Here is a 20,324-nt window from a genome sequence, read left to right on the forward strand (position 1 = left end):
AAGCAGTTGCAGAGCTGTACCATATGCTGCAAAAACACTTGCAGACAGGCTGCATTACAGGGACAACACTGTCAGTGGCAGTCCAAATTGTGTGTCTGCACAATTTTTATTCCAGTGGCTCTTTCCAGGCTAGCAAAGGGGACATCAATGGTATCAGCCAATTTGCTGTGCACAGATGTATTAAACAGGTGACTGATGCCTTGTTTAGCGGTGCTAACACTTCCATCACCTTTCTGACTGAACAGTAACAGAAGCATAATACAGTGGGTCAATTGCTTGATACAGCTGGTCAGTTACATTCTGTTGCTGAATTCCCAGATGGCCATGGATGTGGGTGCCTAGACTCACTGCAGTGACCTATATGAACTGAAAGGGGTTCTACTCAATCAGTGTGCAGTGGGTCACTGATCAGGAACTCCAATTCCTGCAGGTCAATGCCGACTTCCCAGACAGCAATTACAATGCTTTCATTCTAAAACAGTCTTCTGCTACCCTTATTTGAGTGCCAAAACAGCCTGCAAGAATGGCTCCTTCTGAGACCAAGGCTACCCTCTTCAGCCTCGGCTTGTGACACTCTTGAGCCACCCTCTAGCCATGGGTTGTGACACCTTTAGCAGAGTATAAAGTACAAAGAGTCCCATGCAGCTACCAGGATCATTAAAGAATACACTATTGGCATCTTGAAGCAGAACTTTTCAGTGCAACCCCACCACATTCCCCAAGAACATAATTGTCTGTTGCTTGCTGCATAACTTTGCATTGGAAAGAAGCATAATCATAGAGGAGGACAGAGGAGGACACCACGGAAACAAGACTAGCAACAGAGAATGATAGAGGATGCTGATGCAGAAACAACTTTTTTGGTCAAGAAGGCTGTTGCCACAGGCTCTCAAAGGTCACTTTTGGCTAAGTGCTTCAGCTGCTCATTTAGTGAACTTCTGTCCACACGTACGCAATAGTGAGACTCAAAACACCATGTCCAATATTGTCCTCTGCGTTACCTCAACTACCAATCGTGCCTATTCTTTGCTATGCTGTTACTCTATTCTGCACTATCTCTGGATAAAGTTCAAATGAAGTGCAACCAATTTAATTCTCTGTTTTGTGCTATCTTCTTTTTCGTATGGTAGTAGCAAAGCAAATCAAATGTCAATATGTAAGTGCTAAATGATGTTATTGTCCAATAGTCCCCTTGGTGCTTGTATTGTGTGCACTTTTTATATCCAAACTAAGGACAACTCCAAGCTGACTCCAGTGGAAGGAGTAAACAATGGTGGCTTGCATGTGTGTCATTAGGACCATCATGGTGTGACCAAAGCAGTTGCAGGACCATCTCCGAAGCCAGCACAAGGATGTAAAGAACTACCTCAATCTCTTGGATTATCCAGAGGGTAAGAACAACTCTCAGCACCTTTTCTTCCCAATGCATTGTCTCTTCAAATCCTGTTCCCTAACCCTGTCTTCTAATATCAAGTGTGAGGAACTAATGGATTTCTGAAACCATGCATGCAGCTACCTCTGTCTCCACTTCCCCTTCTCTCCCCCTGTTCAGACCACCCTAGGCCCATCCATTCTACCCATATCCCTTATCGGCAGTTTCTTTCACATCTGCCCCCTGCCCTCTCTAGGCTCATTATCTCCATGAGTCCCACTACCTGCTCCCTCGATCTTTTCTCCACTCAACTTATCATTCAGTTTTTTACTTTTCCTGGCTCCCATGCTTGCCTACATTGTTAATATCTCCCTTTACTAAGACATTGTTCCTCTCCCTTTCAAAACTGCTGCAATTGGATCCATCCTCAAAAAGGTCACCTATGACCTGTACATCCTCTCCAATTACTACACCAGCTCTCGCCCACCTTTCCCCTCTAAGGTCCGTGAATGCCATTGTTTCCCATCTCTCACAAAACTCCTTTTTTGAATAGCTTTAGTTACCGATCTTCTTGTATCCGTGTGTTAATGGAGACACGGAATGCAGGAGTTGGTTTCACAGGTGTTTACTGAACAAAGTCTGGAGGTGAACTAACAGATACAAGACACTATACAGGCTTATATAGCCCGAGTGGCCATTACCGGCATTACAGTACACGGGCTCTTAAAGGCACATACACCACAGATCTCAACCCATGCCAGTTGCATAAAAAACATTATTTATAACTGCGACTACTGTATTATTCCTCATTATTCTCTTGCTCTGTGTTAAACCACACCATCCTACTCAATGTCTGGCTCCATTGTATGGTTCCAATCGTTCTCGCTCCATTCCAGAGTGTGCACCCCCAGCAATGGCCTCTCTGCCCCCAGATCAATCCAGATATCTGAAACACCATTTCAGCATTCCAATTGTGTGCTGATGATTGTTTCGGTGAATGCATGCACCTCATACCTGTGTTCAGCAGATGTCCTGAGATATTGCAGAGGTATCATAACCCATGGTTGCAAATGATACACTCAATCAGCAGGAGTCACCCTAAGACTTGTCTTTCTGGGCCTCCAGCATTTTCCCAATGACAGATGTTAGGCTAACTGGTCTATAGCTCCTGCTTTCTGTCTCCCTCCTTTCTTAAATAGGGGTGTTACATTTGCAGTTTCCCAATCCAATGGGACCTCTTCAGAATGCAGGGAATTTTGGTATATTGCAACCAATACATCCACTATCTCTGCAGCCACTTCTTTTAAGACCTTGTGATGCAGACCATCTGGTCCAGGGGACTTGCCGTCTTTTAGTCCCATTATTTTACCAAGTACTTTTTCCTTAGTGATAGTGATTGTCTTTAGTTCCCCCCCTTCCTGTGGCCCCTTGATTATCCATTATTGGGATGTTAATGTCTTCTACCGTGAAGACAAATACAAAATATTTGTTCAGAGTCTCTGCCATTTTCCCGTTTCCCATCTTTAATTACCCAGTCTAATCCTCTAAGGGACCAACTTTACTTTAGCTACTCTCTTCCTTTTTATATACCTGTAGAAGCTCTTACTATCTGTTTTAATACTCCTTGCCAGTTTACTCTCAATTTATCTTCTCACTTTTATTATTTTTTTAGTCATCCTTTTGCTGGTTTAAAAATTTTTTCCAATCCTCTGGCCTCCTACCAATCTTGGCAACATTATACACCTTCGTTTTCAATTTGATACCATCCTTTACTTCCTTAGTTAGCCACGGATGGTGCTCCCTTCTCTTAAAATCTTTCTGTCCCACTGGAATATATTTTTGTTGAAGTTATGAAATATCTCCTTAAATGTCTGCCACTACATTTCAACTGTCTTACCCTTTCATTTATTTTTCCAGTCCACTTTAGCCAATTCTGCCCTCATGCCATTATAATTGCCTTTGTTTAAGATCAGGACACTGGTTTGAAATACAACTTTCTCACCCTCCAAATGAATTTGGAATTCAACCATGCTATGATCACTCTTTCCTAGAGGATCCTTTACTATGAGATCAGTTATTAATTCTGTCTCATTACACAGTACCCGATCCAAGATAGCCTGCTCCCTGGTTGGTTCCATTACATACTTTTCTAGGAAACCATCCCGGATATCATCTATGAACAACTCCTCAAGGCTGCCATGGCCAATTTGATTTGTCCAATCAATATGGAGATTAAAATCACCCTTGATTATTACCGTATCTTTTTTACGAGCCTCCATTATTTGTTGATTTATACTCTGTCCAATAGTATTGCTACTGTTCCGGGGCCTGTAGACTACGCCCACCAGAGACTTTTTCCCCTTATTATTTTTTATCTCCACCCAAACTGATTCTACATCTTGATCTTCTGAGCCAATATCACTTATCGCGACTGCACTGATCCCATCCTTTACCAACAAAGCCACCCCACCTCCCTTTTCTTTCTGTCTATCCTTCCGAATTGTCAAATACCCTGGAATATTCAGTTCCCAGCCCTGGTCACCTTGCAACCACGTCTCTGTAATGCCGATCAGATCATACCCATTTGTATCTCTTTGTGCCGTCAACTCATCTGTCTTGTTATGAATGCTGTGTGTATTCAGATATAGAGCTTTTAACTTTATCTTTATAGACTTGAGTTTATAATGTTAAGTTGCCCATTGTTACAATTTGCATTAAGTTATTCTGGTAGCTAGTCCAAGCTGTGCTTGATATGTTTGTACACACTTGGGCTTGCATATTATAGCTGTATAATTTTATAATTCATCTAAAGTTAAGCAAGTATGCGGTCCCGATTAGCAAAGCATCCAATTAATGTTATATGGTATTCAAAGCAAATTTTAACAAAGACAGATTGACCTCACCATATTGTTTACTCACAATTGCTCCGTCTTACAAGGCAGGGCTTCCTATAAGAAACGATTATTTAGGAGAAGCCATTACAGTAATGTATTGTTGCGCCCAGAGTAGCTGTTGTTTTTGTAAAAATTGAATTAACTAAAAGAAAGAAAGCACATATATCTGAATTTGAGCTATAAGTACGAAATTATCACTGCTCTGGACACAAAGTCAAAGTCAGAGACTGAATTATCAAAACAATATGGTGTCACCCAGGCACCATCAGCAAAATCTACAAAGAACAATGAAATTCTGTCCTGAAACTGGTCAGAAACTCAGATTTCAGATGTGACATGAAATGGTTACACACTTCTAAACTCTGACGTTGTAGCAGAATATCCTAAATGGTTCTAGGAAGCATGTGATAAAAATTTCCTGGAGTTTCAGAACAAATTTTATTGGAAAAAAGCTGTCAAAACTGCAGAAGAAATCCGGTTCAAGATCTCTAAAGTAAATTTGAGATGGATCAAGAGAAGGAGTTCATGCCATAACTCTTAGGAAAATAGTCGAAGAAGCCACTGAAATGACAAACGAATAGCTTTCATCAACTCTTGCCTGCATTACTTCAAAAGTGCCGACCTTGTGATATATTCAACTTCGCTGAAATGGGACTTTTCTGGAAGCTTCTGCTGGGGGTACTCGCACCTTTCAGAAAAGGAGGTGGGGAAGCAAGGAGCAGTTGACTCATCTGGGCACCAATATGGACAGATCTGAGAAGCATTCTATTCTATTCATTGGTAAAAGTGATAAAGATGCTTCAAAAATGTTCGACACTTTCTGGAGGCATCATTTACCATTTCAATAGGCGATCTTGGATAATTTCTACGATTTTTGAGGAATACATTCGATCTCTGGACAGAAACTGTCGAGCTCAGTGTGGAAGTGTGTTGGCCATTATGGATAACTGCTCTACGCATCCTAACATTTCTGGCCTAACGAATGCAGAACTTGTCCATCTTTCAACGGATACCATTTCTAGGTTTCAGCTGATGGATGCTGGAGTCATCAGGCTTTTTAGTGGTTGCTATCAGAAGTTTCTGGCTAAAAAAGATTAGCTACATATGTACAAAGCCAAAACTAAATTCTTTATTCCTTTACTGGAAGCCATGACTTACATTGTTGCTCCGAATCACAAGAATACAACACAATGTGATCTGCTTTTGCCATGCAGTAAAGAGAAGAAATTGCTGCAGCGCAAAGAGATTGAAGCCAAACATGAGCTGCAGAGCATTTGGGAGCAACTTCATCAACTGGGACAGAACCCTGCTGATGTTTCTCAGTCTGAATATCGCAGTTGGTAATTCTTTGATCACTTCACCTGAAACTCCATCGGATCTGTGAGCTGACCCAAACCAGAATTAAATAATGAAATTACTGAAGATAGCAAGAATTTTGGACATGACTTTGCTCCTGATCCTCTGACTCCAGCAGCCTGTCTCAAGATGCTGTCTGACATTTGATATTGTATGCAATGTTCATCTAGTGACTTATTTGACTCAAAAATGTTGGCTAATTTAGCAAACAATTGAAGAAGCAATCACTTGTGATTGAACTTCAAAGATAAAACAATCCTAAATAACTAATTTTAATTAAAAAAAATAACCCTTATTGCAGGGAAATTAAAATAAAATATAGAATTTTTAAAGGTTTATTTTTTTTATTTGTTCATGGGATGTGGGCGTCGCTGGCAAGGCCAGCATTTATTGCCCGTCTCAAATTGCCCTTGAGAAGGTGGTGGTGAGGAGCCGCCGCCTTGAACCCCTGCAATCCGTGTGGTGAAGGTACTCCCATTGCGCTATTAGAGGGAGTTCCAGGATTTTGACCCAGCGACAGTGAAGGAACAGCAATATACTTTGAAGTCAGGATGGTGTGTAACTTGGAGGGGTAACTTGCAGGTGATGGTGTTCCCATGCGCCTCCTGCCCTTGTCCTTCTAGGTGGTAAAGGTTGTGGGTTTGGGAGGTGCTGCCGACGAAGCCTTGGCGAGGTGCTGCCGACGAAGCCTTGGCGAGTTGCCGCAGTGCATCTTGTAGATGGTACATACTGCAGCCATGGTGCGCCGGTGGTGGAGGGAGTGAATGTTTAAGCTGGTGGATGGGGTGCCAATCAAACGGGCTGCTTTGTCCTGGATGGTCTCAAGCTACTTGAGTGTTGTTGGAGCTGCAGTCATCCAGGCAATCACAGAATCACAGAAACCCCACAGTGCAGATAGAGGCCATTTCGGCCCATCGAGCCTGCACCGACACATATCCCACCCGATCCCCGTAACCCCACGTATTTAATCCCCCTAACACTAAGGGTCAATTTAGCATAGCCAATCAACCTAACCCGCACATCTTTGGACTGTGGGAGGAAACCGGAGCACCCGGAAGAAACCCACGCAAACACGGGGAAAATGTGCAAACGGCACACAGTCACCCGAGGCCGGATTCGAACCCGGGTCCCTGGCACTGTTAGGCAACAGTGCTAACCACTATGCCACCGTGCTACCAAGTGGAGAGTATTCCATCACACTCCTGACTTGTGCCTTGCAGATGGTGGAAAGTCTTTGGGGAGTCGGGAGGTGATACACTCGCCCCAGAATACCCAGCCTCTGACCTGCTCTTGTTGCCACAGTATTTTTGTGGCTGGTCCAGTTAAGTTTCTGGTCAATGGTGACCCCCCAGGATGTTGATGTTCGGGGATTCAGCGATAGTAATGCCGTTGAATGTCAAGCGGCAGTGGTTAGACTCTCTCTTGTTGGAGATAGTCATTGCCTGGCACTTGTGTGGCGTGAATGTCACTTGCCACTTATTAGCCCAAGCCTGAATGTCGTCCAGGTCTTGCTGCATGCGGGCATGGACTGCTTCATTCTAAGGAGTTGCGAATGGCACTGAACACTGTGCAGTCATCAGCGAACAACCCCACTTCTGACCTTATGATGGAGGGAAGGCCATCGATGAAGCAGCTGAAGATGGTTGGGCCTAGGACACTGCCCTTGGGAACTGCTGCAGTGATGTCCTGGGGCTGTGATTGACCTCCAACAACCACAACCATCTTCCTTTGTGCTAGGTATGACCCCAGCTGGTGGAGAGTTTTCTCCCCGGATTCCCATTGACTTCAGTTTTACTAGGGCTCCTTAATGCCACACTCTGTCAAATACTGTCTTTATGTCAAGGGCAGTCACTCTTGCCTCACTTCTGGAATTCAGCTCTTTTGTCAATATTTGGACCAAGCTTGTAATGAAGTCTGGAGCCAAGTGGTCCTGGCGGAACCCAAACTGAGCATTGGCGAGCAGGTTATTGCTGAGTAAGTGCCGCTTGATAGCACTGTCTACAACACCTTCCATCACTTTGCTGATGATTGGAAGTAGACTGATGGGGTGGTAATTGGATGGATTGGATTTACCCTGCTTTTTGTGGACAGTACATACCTGGGCAGTTTTCCACATTGTCTGATGGATGCCAGTGTTGTAGCTGTACTGGAACAGCTTGACTAGAGGCGCAGCTAGTTCTGGATCACAAGTCTTCAGCACGACAGCCGGGATGTTGTCTGGGCCCATAGTCTTTGCTGTATCCAGTGTGCTCAGCCGTTTCGTGATGTTATGTGGAGTGAATCGAATTGGCTGAAGACTGGCTTATGTGCTAACATAAGAACATAAGAAATAGGAGCAGGAGTAGGCCATTCGGCCCTTCGAGCCTGCTCCGCCATTCAGTAAGATCATGGCTGATATTCTACCTCGTCTCCACTTTCCTGCACTATCCCCATATCCCTTGATTCCCTTAATATTCAAAAATCTATCGGTCTCTGTCTTGAATATACTCAACGACTGAGCCTCCGCAGCCCTCTGGGGTAGAGAATTCCAAAGATTCACCACCCTCTGAGTGAAGAAATTTCTTCTCATCTCAGTCCTAAATGGCCAACCCCTTATTCTGGGACTGACCCCTGGCTCTAGACTCCCCAGCCAGGGAAAACATCCTCCCTGCATCTACCCTGTCAAGTCCTGTAAGAATTTTGTCTGTTTCAATGAGATCACCTCTCATTCTTCTAAATTCTAGATAATATACCCACGAACCAGTCTAGTGAACCTTTGTTGCACTCCCTCTATGGCAAGTATATCCTTCCTTGGGTAAGGAGACCAAAACTGTACACCGTATTCCAGGTGTGGTCTCGCCAGGGCCGTATATAATTGTAGTAAGACGTCTTTACTCTTATACTCATATCCTCTTGTAATAAAGGCCCAATATACCATTTGCTTTCCTAATTGCTTGCTGTACCTACATGTTAACTTTCAGTAACTCTTGTACAAGGACACCCAGGTCCCTCTGAACACCAACATTTCCCAATCTCTCACCCTTTAAAAAATACTTTGCTTTTCTATTTTTCCCACCAAAGTGGATAACTTCATATTTCTCCACATTATATTCCATTTGCCATGTTCTTGCCCACTCACTTAGCCTGTCTATATCCCCTTGAAGCCTCCTTGCACCCTCCTCACAACTTACATTCCCACTCAGCTTTGTATCCTCAGTAAATTTGGATATATTACATTTGGCCCCCTCATCCAAATCATTGATGTAGATTGTGAATAGCTGAGGCCCAAGCACTGATCCTTGCGGTACCCCAGGAGTTACAGCCTGCCAACCTGAAAATGACCTGTTTATTCCTACTCTCTGTTTTCTGTCCGTTAACCAATCCTCAATCAATGCTAGTATATTACCCCCAATCCCATGAGCCCTAATTTTGTTTAAAAGCCATTTGTGTGGCACCTTATCGAATGCCTTCTGAAAATCCAAATACACCACATCCACTGGTTCCCCCTTATCTATTCTGCTAGTTACAACCTCAAAAAACTGTGTTGACTCTGCCCAATCCTATTATTATTTCAGTGCCCTGTTACCACGTCCTTAATAATAGATTCTAGCATTTTCCCTACTACTGATGTCAGGTTAACTGGTCTGTTATTCTCCGTTTTCTCTCTCCCTCTTTTCTTAAATAGTAGGGTTACAATTGCCACCTTTCTAGAACCGTTCTAGAATCTATGGAATTTTGGAAAATGACAACCAATGCATCTGTTATTTCTATAGCCACCTCTTTCAAAACCCTAGGATGCAGGCCATCAGGTCCAGGAGATTTATCAGCTTTCAGTCCCATTAATTTCTCCAGTACTATTTATTTTACAAATACTAATTTCTTTCAGTTCCTCATTCTTGCTCGAGCCTTGGTTCTCCATTATTTCCGGGAAGATTTTTTGCGTCTTCTTCCGTGAGGACAGACACAAAGTATTTGTTTAATTTCTCTGCCATTTCCTTATTCCCCATTATAATTTCTCCTGTTTCAGCCTGTAAGGGACCCACATTTACTTTCGGTAATCTCTTTCTTTTTACATACCTATAGAAGCTTTTCTAGTCTTTTTATGTCTCTCGCTAGTTTACCCTCATATTCTATTTTCCCTTTCGTTATCAATTTCTTGGTCCTCTTTTGCTGAATTCTAAAATCCTCCCAATCCTCAGGCTTACTATTTTTGGCAATATTATAAGCCTCTTCCTTTGATCTAATACTATCTTTAACTTCTCTTGTTAGCCATGGTTGGAGCACTTTTCCTGTGGGGTTTTTGTGCTTTAAAGGAATGTATATTTGTTGTAAATTATGTATTAATTCTTTAAATGCTCACCATTGCTTCTCTACCGTCATACCTTTTAATGTAGTTTCCCAATGTACCTTAGCCAACTTGCCCCTCATACCTATGTAGTTTGCTTTGTTGAGATTTAAGACCCAAGTTTCCGATTTAACTAAATCACTTTCCAGCTCAATATAAAATTCTATCATATTATGGTCACTCTTCCTTAAAGGCCCCTTTACTACAAGGTTATTAATTAACCCTTTCTCATTGCACAATACTAGATCTAAAATAGCCTGTTCCCTAGTTGGTTCCTCAACATACTGATCTAGAAAACTATCTTGCATACATTTCATGAATTTGTCCTCCACACTATTACAGCAAATTAGGTTTGCCCAGTCTATATGCTATATGTAGATTAAAGTCCCCCATGATTATTGTATTACCCTTGTTACATGCACCTCTAATTTCCTGATTTATACTCTGCACTACATTACAACTACTGTTTGGGGGCCTATAAACAACTCCCACCAATGTTTTCTGTCCCTTGCTGTTTCTTAGCTCCACCCAAACTGATTCTACTTCTTGATTTTCCGAACAAAGACCCTTTCTCTCCACTGTCTTTAACCCATCCTTTATTATCAGGGTTACCCCTCCTCCTTTTCCATTTTGCCTATCTCTTCTAAAAGTTAAGTATCCTGGAATATTTAGTTCCCAACCTTGGCTACTTTGCAACAACGTCTCCATTATGGCTATTCGATCTAACCTGTTAATTTCTATCTGTGCTATTAATTCATCTATTTTGTTGCGAATGCGTCATGCATTCAGATATAGTGTCTTTAGCTTTGACTTATTTCTATTTTCCCCCTTGATGTCAACTTAGTCACTGATGCTTTATTACCTTTGTTATTCTCTCTGTCCCTTCCTGACCCCCACTGCTTATTTTTACCCAAAATTCTACTCTACTCTAGAGCCTTGACATTTCTCTTGCTGCTTTTAAATTTACTCTTTCCTGAATCCCCCCCCCCCCCCATCATTAGTTTAAAGCCCTGTCTACTGCCCTAGTTATTCAGTTCGCCAGGACACTGGTCCCAGTGGAGCCATTCCCAACGGAACAGCTCCCTTTTTCCCCATTACTGTTCCCTCATCCACACAGGCAGCAAGAACCTCATACCTGTTGGACAAGGGCAAAGGCTGAGGCTCCTCCAGCACTGCACCTAGGGTCCCCTTACCTGCCTGAGTTGCATTCACACCCTCCTGTCCATGACCACTAACCAGACCTGTACCACTACCTAACCTAAGGGGTGTGACTGCCTCCTGGATCCAAGTGTCCAGGTAACTCTCCCCATCCCTGATGCCCCACAATGTCTGCACCTCAGACTCCAGCTCAAAAACTCTGAGCTGAGGTTCCTCAAGATGCAGGCACTTACTGCAAACGTGGTTGTCCGGGATCACAATGCTCTCCACAAACTCTCACATGCTGCAGTTGCGGCACACCCACCTGCACTGCCATCCCTATATGATCTTGTTTTATTTAATTAAATTTAATTACATTTGTAATTAGGTAACTTAGTTTACAGTGTAGTTTCTTGACTAATTACTTGATCTAGATTAAGTTAAGGGTACTGAAATTAAATATCTACCTGTAACACAATGCACTACAAGTAGCGTAGGCAAAAGCAACAACTCCTTGCCCCTCTTCTCCAAATTTCCACTCTTTCCAATTTCCCAATTAAAACACTCTGTTTAAGTCCACTCCGTTTAATCCCGCTCTGTGGAGACTGATGGTGGGGACCTCAGGAGGAAGCCGATATGGATCATCCACTCGGCACTTCTGGCTGAAGATGGTTGCAAACACTTCAGCCTTGTCTTTTGCACTCACGTGCTGGGCTCCGCCATCATTGAGTATGGGAATATTTATGGAGCCGCCTCCTCCCGTTAGTTGTTTAATGGTCCACCACCATTCATAACTGTATGTGGCAGGACTGCAAAACTGTGATCTGATCCATTGATTGGGGGATTGCTTAGCTCTGTTCATAGCATGTTGCTTCCATTGTTTAGCATGCATGTAATCCTGTGTTGCAGCTTCCCCTGGTTGGCACCTCATTTTTAGCTACGCCTGGTGCTGCTCCTGGCATGCTCTTCTACACTCCTTATTGAACCAGGGTTGGCCCCCTGGCTTGATGGTAATGGTAGAGTGAAGGATATGCTGAGCCATGATGTTACAGATTGTGGTGGAATGCAATTCTGCTGCTGCTGATAGCCCATAGCGCCTCATGGATGCCCAGTTTTGAGCTGTTAGATCTGTTCTGAATCTATCCCTTTTAGCACTGTGGTAGTGCCGCACAACACGATGGAGGATGTCCTCAGTGTGAAGACGGGACCTCATTTCCACAATGACTGTGCGGTGGTCACTGCTACCAGTGCTGTCATGAACAGATGCATCTGCGACAGGTAGATTGGTGAGGACGCTGTCAAGTAGGTTTTTCCCTCATGTTGGTTTTCTCACCACCTGCCGCAGGTCCAGTCTGGCAGCTATGTCCTTCAGGACTCTGCCTGCTCGGTCAGTTGTGGTGCTACCGAGCCACTCTTGGTGATGGACATTGAAGTCTCCCACCCAGAGTATATTCTGTGCCCTTGCTACTCTCGGTGTTTCTTCCAAGTGATGTTCAACATGGAGGAGTACTAGATGATCAGCTGAGGGTGGGCGCTAGGTGCTAATCAGCAGGAGGTTTTCTTGCCCATGCTTGACCTGAAGCCATGAGACTTCGAGATCCGGAGTCAATGTTGAGGACTCCCAGGGCCACGCCCCCCCGACTGTATACCACTGTGCCGCCACCTCTGGTGGGTCTGTCCTGCTAGTGGAACAGGATATACTCAGGGATGGTGATGGAGGAGTCTGGGACATTGGCTGAAAGGTATGATTCTGTGAGTATGCCAGGCTGATGCTTGACTGGTCTGTGGGACAGCTCTCCCAATTTTGGCACAAGTCCACAGATGTTGGTGAGGAGGACTTTGCAGGATCAACTGGGTTGGGTGTGCTGTTGTCGTGTCTGTAGCCGGTGCCGAGGTCAATGTCGGGTGGTCCGTCTGGATTTATTGTTTTTCGTAGCGGTTTGTTGCAGCTGAGTGGCTTGCTGGGCCATTTCAGAGGGCAGTTAGGAGTCAACTGCATTGCTGTGGGTCTGGAGTCACATATAGACCAGACCAGATAATAACGGCAGATTTCCTTCCTTCAAGGACATTAGTGAACCGCATGACCACATGGTTTCATGGTCACCATTACTGATGCTAGCTTTTTATTCCAGATTTATTTAATTAACTGGACTTAAATTCCCCAGTTGCCTTGGTGGGATTTGAACTTTTCTCTGGGTCATTAGTCCAGGCCTCTGGATTACTAGTCCAGTAACATAACCACTATGCCACTGTTCTTGTGTTTGAAATTGAAAATGCCCTCAAAACAGTCTGGGAGTGTTTGCAAGTGTTTATAAGGAAAGTTCCAGTATGTATAATGTTAGAATTTTGTACTTCTGTAACTTTGATGGATGATTGGAAACTCCATATATACACGTGTAAACCAGCTGTCTGTGGGACCTTGCTGTGCGCAGGTTGACTGCCATGTTTGCCTGCAAAACAACAATGACTACACATCAAAGATAATGAAGCACTTCAGCGCTTTGAGATATTCTGAGGATGTGTAAAGTGTATATAAAATCAAGTTTTTTTTTCTATTTATATAGATATAATCCCAAGCTGATAGACATTTAGATTATGAATAAAGAGACAAAAAAGACCAAGAATATAAATGGAAAATATATGTATTAAAACTACAAATCGTTTGTGTTCAGATAACAGACAAAGCTCTTCAGTAGAAATGCCAAAGACGATGACTACAATCTTAAAAGATTGTGAACATTCAGTGATGGACAAAAGTAATTTACCATGCTCAGGTACACTTTTTTTGCCAATTACCTTAAATCTGTGCCATGGTTACTGATACTCCTGCCAGTGGAAACAGTTTCTCCCCATCTACTCTTATCAAAATCCCTCATAATTTTGAACACCTCAATTCAATCTCCCTTTAACCTTCTCTGCTCTAAGGAGAACAATCCCAGCTTCTTTAGTCTTTCCACATAACTGAAGTCATTTATCCCTGGTACCATTCTGGTAAGTCTCCTCTGCACCCTCTCCAAGGCTCTTGACATCCTTTATAGAGTGTGGTGCTCAGAACTGGACACACAACTCTAGCTGAGGTAACAACTCGTGTTACTTTTTTCTTTTTCCTCTGCTAATTTGTGCCTATGTCTTACTTTCACTTTGTTTCTTTGCTACTCTCTCTTTTGTCGTTATCTCTGTTTCTTTTGTCAGTTTCTTCCTGGGACCAGAGCCATGGGGGGGAGAGAATGGAGAAGTTTGTAACGTTTTGTGAATGTCATTTTTTACATTTTAGTTTTTAAAAAATCTATAGTGCAAGGCTGTAGATATTTCTTAAAACATCCGTTTCTGAAAAATGTATGTTTCTTAAAACTACAACTCTTTTGTCTTCAGATATTAGGCCAAATTCTCCAGCACAAAGCCAACAGTGTATGACTGAAGTGTTAAAACGTGGCAGAAGTTCAAAGGTGCACAAAACTAATGCTCCCTGTGAATTCAGTCACCAAGGTACCCATTTCTTTCCCTCTATCTATCAGAAAACACTAGATTTACAGGTTTGTGGCAGTGTTACAGTGAATTTCCTCTGTCTCGCACTGAATCCTCAATGCCAAGACTATATTTCAAAGGGTTTTATGAGTGCAAGAATCATTGTTTTGAGATGCCAATTAATTTAGTGTGGATTTTAACTTCCGGGTGAAAAGCCAGGGGAGCCACTGAGCTTCCCGCTTAGCTTTCTCTGTAGGCAGCCTGGTCAATTTTAATGGCTGGGCCTCATGAACAGTCAGTCAGCTACCCACCTGAAATGGGCACAGAGGCCGCTGGTTGGCAGGTGAAGATCGGGCGTTCCAGAGGCTGATCGCTAGCACTCAGTTAAACTGTGGTGGAAGGGGAGTTCGGCAGGGTTCTGCAGGTGGGATGAGGGGAAGCCCGGTACAGCAGAGGCACAGCCTTTCCTTGTGAGGTTTGCAAGAGCACTCCTGCGCCTCCTGGCCGTAGAAAGAAAAGTATTTTAATAATCTTTTGTTGCCTCCGCTGGATGTCCAGCAGGTTTCACTGATAGAATGACCACAGCAGTAGGCTGTTAACGTTGCCTTGGGGGGAGAAAAGAGAAGGATGCATGGAAAAAAACTGCAGTGGAACTATGTGACATGTATATGGAACCAGGAAGACCTGTATCTCACCCTTACTGCTTTGGTCAAGTCATTGAATCAATTCCTGCATTGAAACCATGTCCTTGGGCTAATGCTGTGGGTGCTCACCACTTCTGCAACCTCCTTCCAGGTCTGCAACTGGGTGTGTTTTGGAATCCTGATGCTATCCTTTGGGAAGCGTGTGCTCTTATCCTCAATTTTTCAGATGCTGCAAACAAGTGGAGAAACAGCAAACGCACTTCTGAGGGCCTTGTTGCTCGCTACCTCTATTCCAGTACCAAAACCTCGCCTGCCCCCCCCCGCCCCACAAAAAGCTCTCCATTCTTCTGACTGTTGTACACTCTCCCCTTTTTCCCACCATTCTATACATGCCTTCAGCTGCCTCGTCCCTATACTAGGAGGGAGTTTCCCCCCCCCCCCACCCCCCCCCCCCAAAACCTTTCTGCTCTTGCCTCCCTCTCCTCCTTTAATACCCTCCTTAAAACATGCTTTTTTGGTCACCCCTTCTAATATCTTCTTCTTTGGCTCAGTATCCATTTTTTTGCTTATGCCTCTGTGAGGCACTTTGGGATGTATTTCTATGTTAAAGGTACTATGTTATATGCAAGTTGATGTTGCTGTTACTGTGCTATAGTCGTGGTGGTGGTGATGGTAGTAGTAGTAATAGTAATGTAGTAGTACCATGCCAGATTCTTTAAAGCTTGCCAGGGTTGGTGCACTGCTATTCTTTGGGGATGAAGTCCTGGAGTGCCAAACAGAGCAACCATCTTCATGCCTACCTCACGCAGTAACACATCCACTTTGCCAGCAATCAAATATTTGACCATTGACACTGTTTTGCCCCTCCATGTTAGCTTGTCCATCTTTTTGGTCTCGCACATCATTCCACCCCCTTACCCATACAGCTTTTTGCAAAGGTTGAAAACCTTATGGCTTTTTTTGAGGCCTTAAAAATTTGTTGACAATTTTTTATCCCAATTAATTTTTACCCATTTAATTTGGTGCAGAAGTCATTTAAGTGCTGTATGCGCAGAGCATTCTACAGTGCCTCTGTCAGAATGCTCTCTGCAAAGCTCAGGTAACTGAGGAACATGTTTAAATGAGGTTGATTCACTGGCTTTGCACTACCCAGCCAAGCTCATCACTCTGACAGTGCACATCAGCCCTGGATGCGTTTTGGCATGGAGAATTGAATTTGAAACTAATGTTTCCATCATCGGTGGAAATGATGATGACACAAGTAAGAGTGTGGCACTGTTTGGGATAGAAGGGAGAATGCCATCTAAAGGAAATGCCCAAGCAGAGTGAAAGGAGGTGACTAGGGCAGTCAGTCCCAACTTCATCATGCCACAAATGGCAACTCAGTGCCGCAAGAAGTTCAATGACCTTACAAGTCAGGCAAGGTAAGATGAGTCGGCCACATCTTCCAAGAATGTATTGTGCTGTGCCTGTTTGCCACTTACAACCACCTTTTCCTTCCTGCGCTGAAGTGCTTTAAGAGCTTACCATCAATGTCCAGGAGGTATCATGGGGCCCTTTATACACCCAGTCTTCACCTGCAAATGTTCCTTCATTCAATGTTTTATGTGTGAACCATACTAAAAGCATCACATGGTCTGTAATTGCTTATTTCATGCTAAGGCCGCATCCCCATTATGGCCTGCCTACTGATACTTGGGTTTCATTCCATCTTATGGCAACCAGAGATTTTCCCCACTTTTTGCATTTTTTTAACAATGTACCGAGAATGAGATTCACCACAGGTGGTAGACCTCTGAACAACTGACCGTTCACTTCCTACGAGAAAGTGTTGAAGCTTCTGACCAGGCAGACAGGAGAGGGATGGAAACATGGAAGTTGGAGGGTATGTCCCAGCTGCCATTGCAGCAGCACAAGTGATGCAGCCTGCAGTAGGCCGATCTCTGGACTTGGCTGCAGTTACAAAATTTGGTTCTGCACTAGATATCGCCTAGGTTTGCTTATGGAAGTGACTGTTGATACCGAACCTAACATCCCCTATGATCTGGAGAATACATTTAGTGCCCACTGTCTAGTTAAATATTAACATGACCTGGGATCATAACAATAAGACCCTTCATTATGTATACTGGATACTGTGATCTTGCATGTGTTGCAACGTGCATTTCTTCTATCGTTTCGATAGAAGTCTGGTGAAACCAGGACAATTGTGAACAAATGAACTGTTTTATATGCAATATATGAGTAAATCAAATATAGTTTTCAATCAATTTCCTATTGCTCCTCATAATCTGGAAAATAGTAAAAAATCTGTGTTTTTGCTCTTTGACTTGTAAAGTGAGTCATGCTTATATCAATCATTTTGGAACTGACTGGCACTAACTTTGGAAAGTGTGACCTCCGTATCAAACCTGCTTCAGATCGCCTTTTACATAGAAGGGGCGAGAGAAGGAAAGACTAGGACTGACCTCTGACCCTTTCTCAGCTCGCAACATCAGGGATTGGCTTGGTGTGCCTCCAGTCAAACTTGCCACCTTAAGAGAAATGTTCAGCCTGGTTATGGGACCAATGGCAACCACTTTGCTGTTTAGCTATACTCCCTGCTGGGCACCCTTGAATGAATACCATTCCAGCATTCAAAGTGCAAACATTTCTAGGATGTCTTGGACAACCAACCCCCTTTTGTCCCAAACTGATATGGTATACAATATAACACAATTGTAAATTGAGTGATTTATCTTGATTTCAATAAATTTGTCCTAAACGACATCTCGGACAACTCGTGTCTGTGAACTGAATTTAACTTAATAGCGACCTAATATTATAAATTAAGCCAAAATCCCTTCCAGGCCAAATAGGTAAAAATTTTGAACCATTACAGCTGACCTGAGATGAAGGTGACCACAGTCCTAAGACACTCAGAGGACTGCAGCAGCCATCCATTACATGTAATCCTGCCACTCAGGTAGCACCTAGGAGGAGGAGCACGAGGCTAGGTTTCAGAGACCACTTACTACACAGCAGCATCAAGGGAAAGTGTTGTGGAACGAGTCACTAGGCACATGGACAGTATAGATTGTGATTAAAGCTAAGTTTGTGTGTGACTAATGTCCAACATAAATTGGGTCGTAATGACCAAAAATGGGGCAAATGACATCATCACATCATTGCTGCCTCCTCCAAATATGCCCACTTGTATTTGGGCAGGTGTGTACAGTGGAAGTTACGCTGGAAATGCAGGCAGGCACACAAATGAGATGAGATCTGGCATAACCGGTCCCTGCCCCATTTTTTCCACCCCTGTCTCTTTCAGTAATGTGGTTCAAAGAACAAAATCCAGCCAATTATTTCTAAGAATATACTGACTATCCTTAACAAATCACAGGTATAGGAGTAGACCATTCATTCCTTCAAGCCTGTTCCACCATTCCCCTAGATCATGGCAAATCTGTACCTCAACTCCATTTACCCACCTTTGCTCTATATCCTTTGATACCCTTACCTAACAAAAATCTATTGATCTCAGTCTTGAAAATTTCGATTGACCCAGCATCTACAGCCTTTCGGGAAGAAAATTCCAAATTTCTGCTATCCTTTGTGCAAAGAAGTGTTACCTGATTTCACTCCTAAATCACCTCCTCCAATTTTAAGATTATGCCCTACAGAGGAAATAGTTTCTCTCCCCTATCGAATCCCTTTATTATTTTAAAGATCTTGTTTAGATCACCCTGCAACCTTCAAAACGCAAGAAAACACAAACCAAGTTTATGCAACCTGTCCTTGTAATTTAACTCTCTTTAAGCCCTGGTATAATGATGGTGAATATGCACGATACCCTCTCCAAAGCCAGTACATCTTTCCTGAGGTTTGGTACCCAATACTGAATGCAGTACTCCAGATGAGGTCTGATCAAGGTTCTGTATAACTAAAGGAGCACTTCCTCACTTTTGTGTTCCAACCCCCTTGAGATAAAGGCCAACATTCCATAAGACTTTTTGATTTATTTTTGTACCTGTGCACTAGCTTTTAGTAATGTGTACGTGGACACCTAAACCTCCAGAGCTCTTGAGTCTCTCACCATTAAGAAATCTTCTACCATTCCCAATATTGGCTGTCTCATGAGGAAATATTTACTGATCGTATCTATCTATATATATAATAAAGGAATCGATCTGTCTGTCCTTCTGTCTCTCTGTCTGTCCTTGGGTGTGCGTCTGTCTGGCTATGCGCTCGAAAGTTACAGAGCGTACCTACGCGTGCGTTACGTCGAAAGAAAGCTTACCTTTCCGAAACCCTGGTAAGCGTATTTACGTTTCGGCCGGACGAAAATCGCGCCCGCGGTATCCGAAAAACCTTCAACATTCCGCTCATTAGCATCTCATTATCCGCTCATTAGCGACAGAGTGACCTCGAGGTTGACCAATCGTACGCCGGGTTGCTGGCGCGTGCGGCCGGGCCCTCCTACGGTCGAGTGACGGGACGATTGACCAATCCTACGCTTTGGTGACCTGACGGTCGACCAATCGGTGCGTGTGTGGGCGGGCCTTATCGTTCTGAACCGAGGTGAGTAGCCGCCATCTTGCTTCCATTCTTTTTCCTGCTTTCTGCGTCTTTCTTTTCAAATATACATTTCCAGCAAAAAAAAATTGCTTTTATTAAATTGTTTTAAAAAAGACTGAATTCATTTGTAAATTTTTTCTCTTAGCTGAAAATTCTTTTTCCGACCTTTCCCCGTTTTTGTAAGGCCTGAGAACCTAGGCTCAAAGCCTGGGCCTCTCCTGCCCAGCCACGCCCGAGCTAGGTAATTGTCCCACGGCTTCTGCTAAGCGCTCCCCCCCGCCCCCCCGCTTCCTGCCCGCCACCCCCCCCCCCCCCAACCCCGGCGCTGTCACGTTACCCGGGGCAACGGCGTCAGCCACGAGGGTCACGGGACATACAGGGTGCGCGCGCAGCAGGAGCAGCTGAGATGCGGCGTCTCTGTTCCCCGCTCGGCGCGGGGGGGGGGGGCGGGGCTCTCGGGAGTGTGGATCTCAGGGCGGGGCTTAGAGAGCGGCAAGGGTAACACCGGGCCCGCCGGCCGTCTCTCACAGCCGCAATCGGCGGTCTTGAAGCCAGCTCGGGAGAGCGGGACG

General features: G+C 43.9%; 1 protein-coding gene across 1 annotated transcript in view; it reads left to right on the plus strand.

The window, feature by feature from the left end:
• The window catches only part of LOC147122140 (uncharacterized), a 366,564-nt gene that overhangs the window by 92,823 nt on the left and 253,417 nt on the right, over positions 1-20,324 (plus strand). Inside the window, exons 6-7 of the mRNA XM_085982904.1 lie at positions 13,756-13,857; positions 14,456-14,569. Of these exons, the coding sequence (XP_085839030.1) occupies positions 13,756-13,857; positions 14,456-14,569 (216 nt within the window). The remainder of the gene's footprint in view (positions 1-13,755; positions 13,858-14,455; positions 14,570-20,324) is intronic.

This window comes from Somniosus microcephalus, chromosome 3 (assembly GCF_052327205.1).
Source record: "Somniosus microcephalus isolate GS21.2 chromosome 3, FLI_Smic_1.0, whole genome shotgun sequence".
In the NCBI taxonomy this organism is placed as follows: Eukaryota; Metazoa; Chordata; class Chondrichthyes; order Squaliformes; family Somniosidae; genus Somniosus; species Somniosus microcephalus.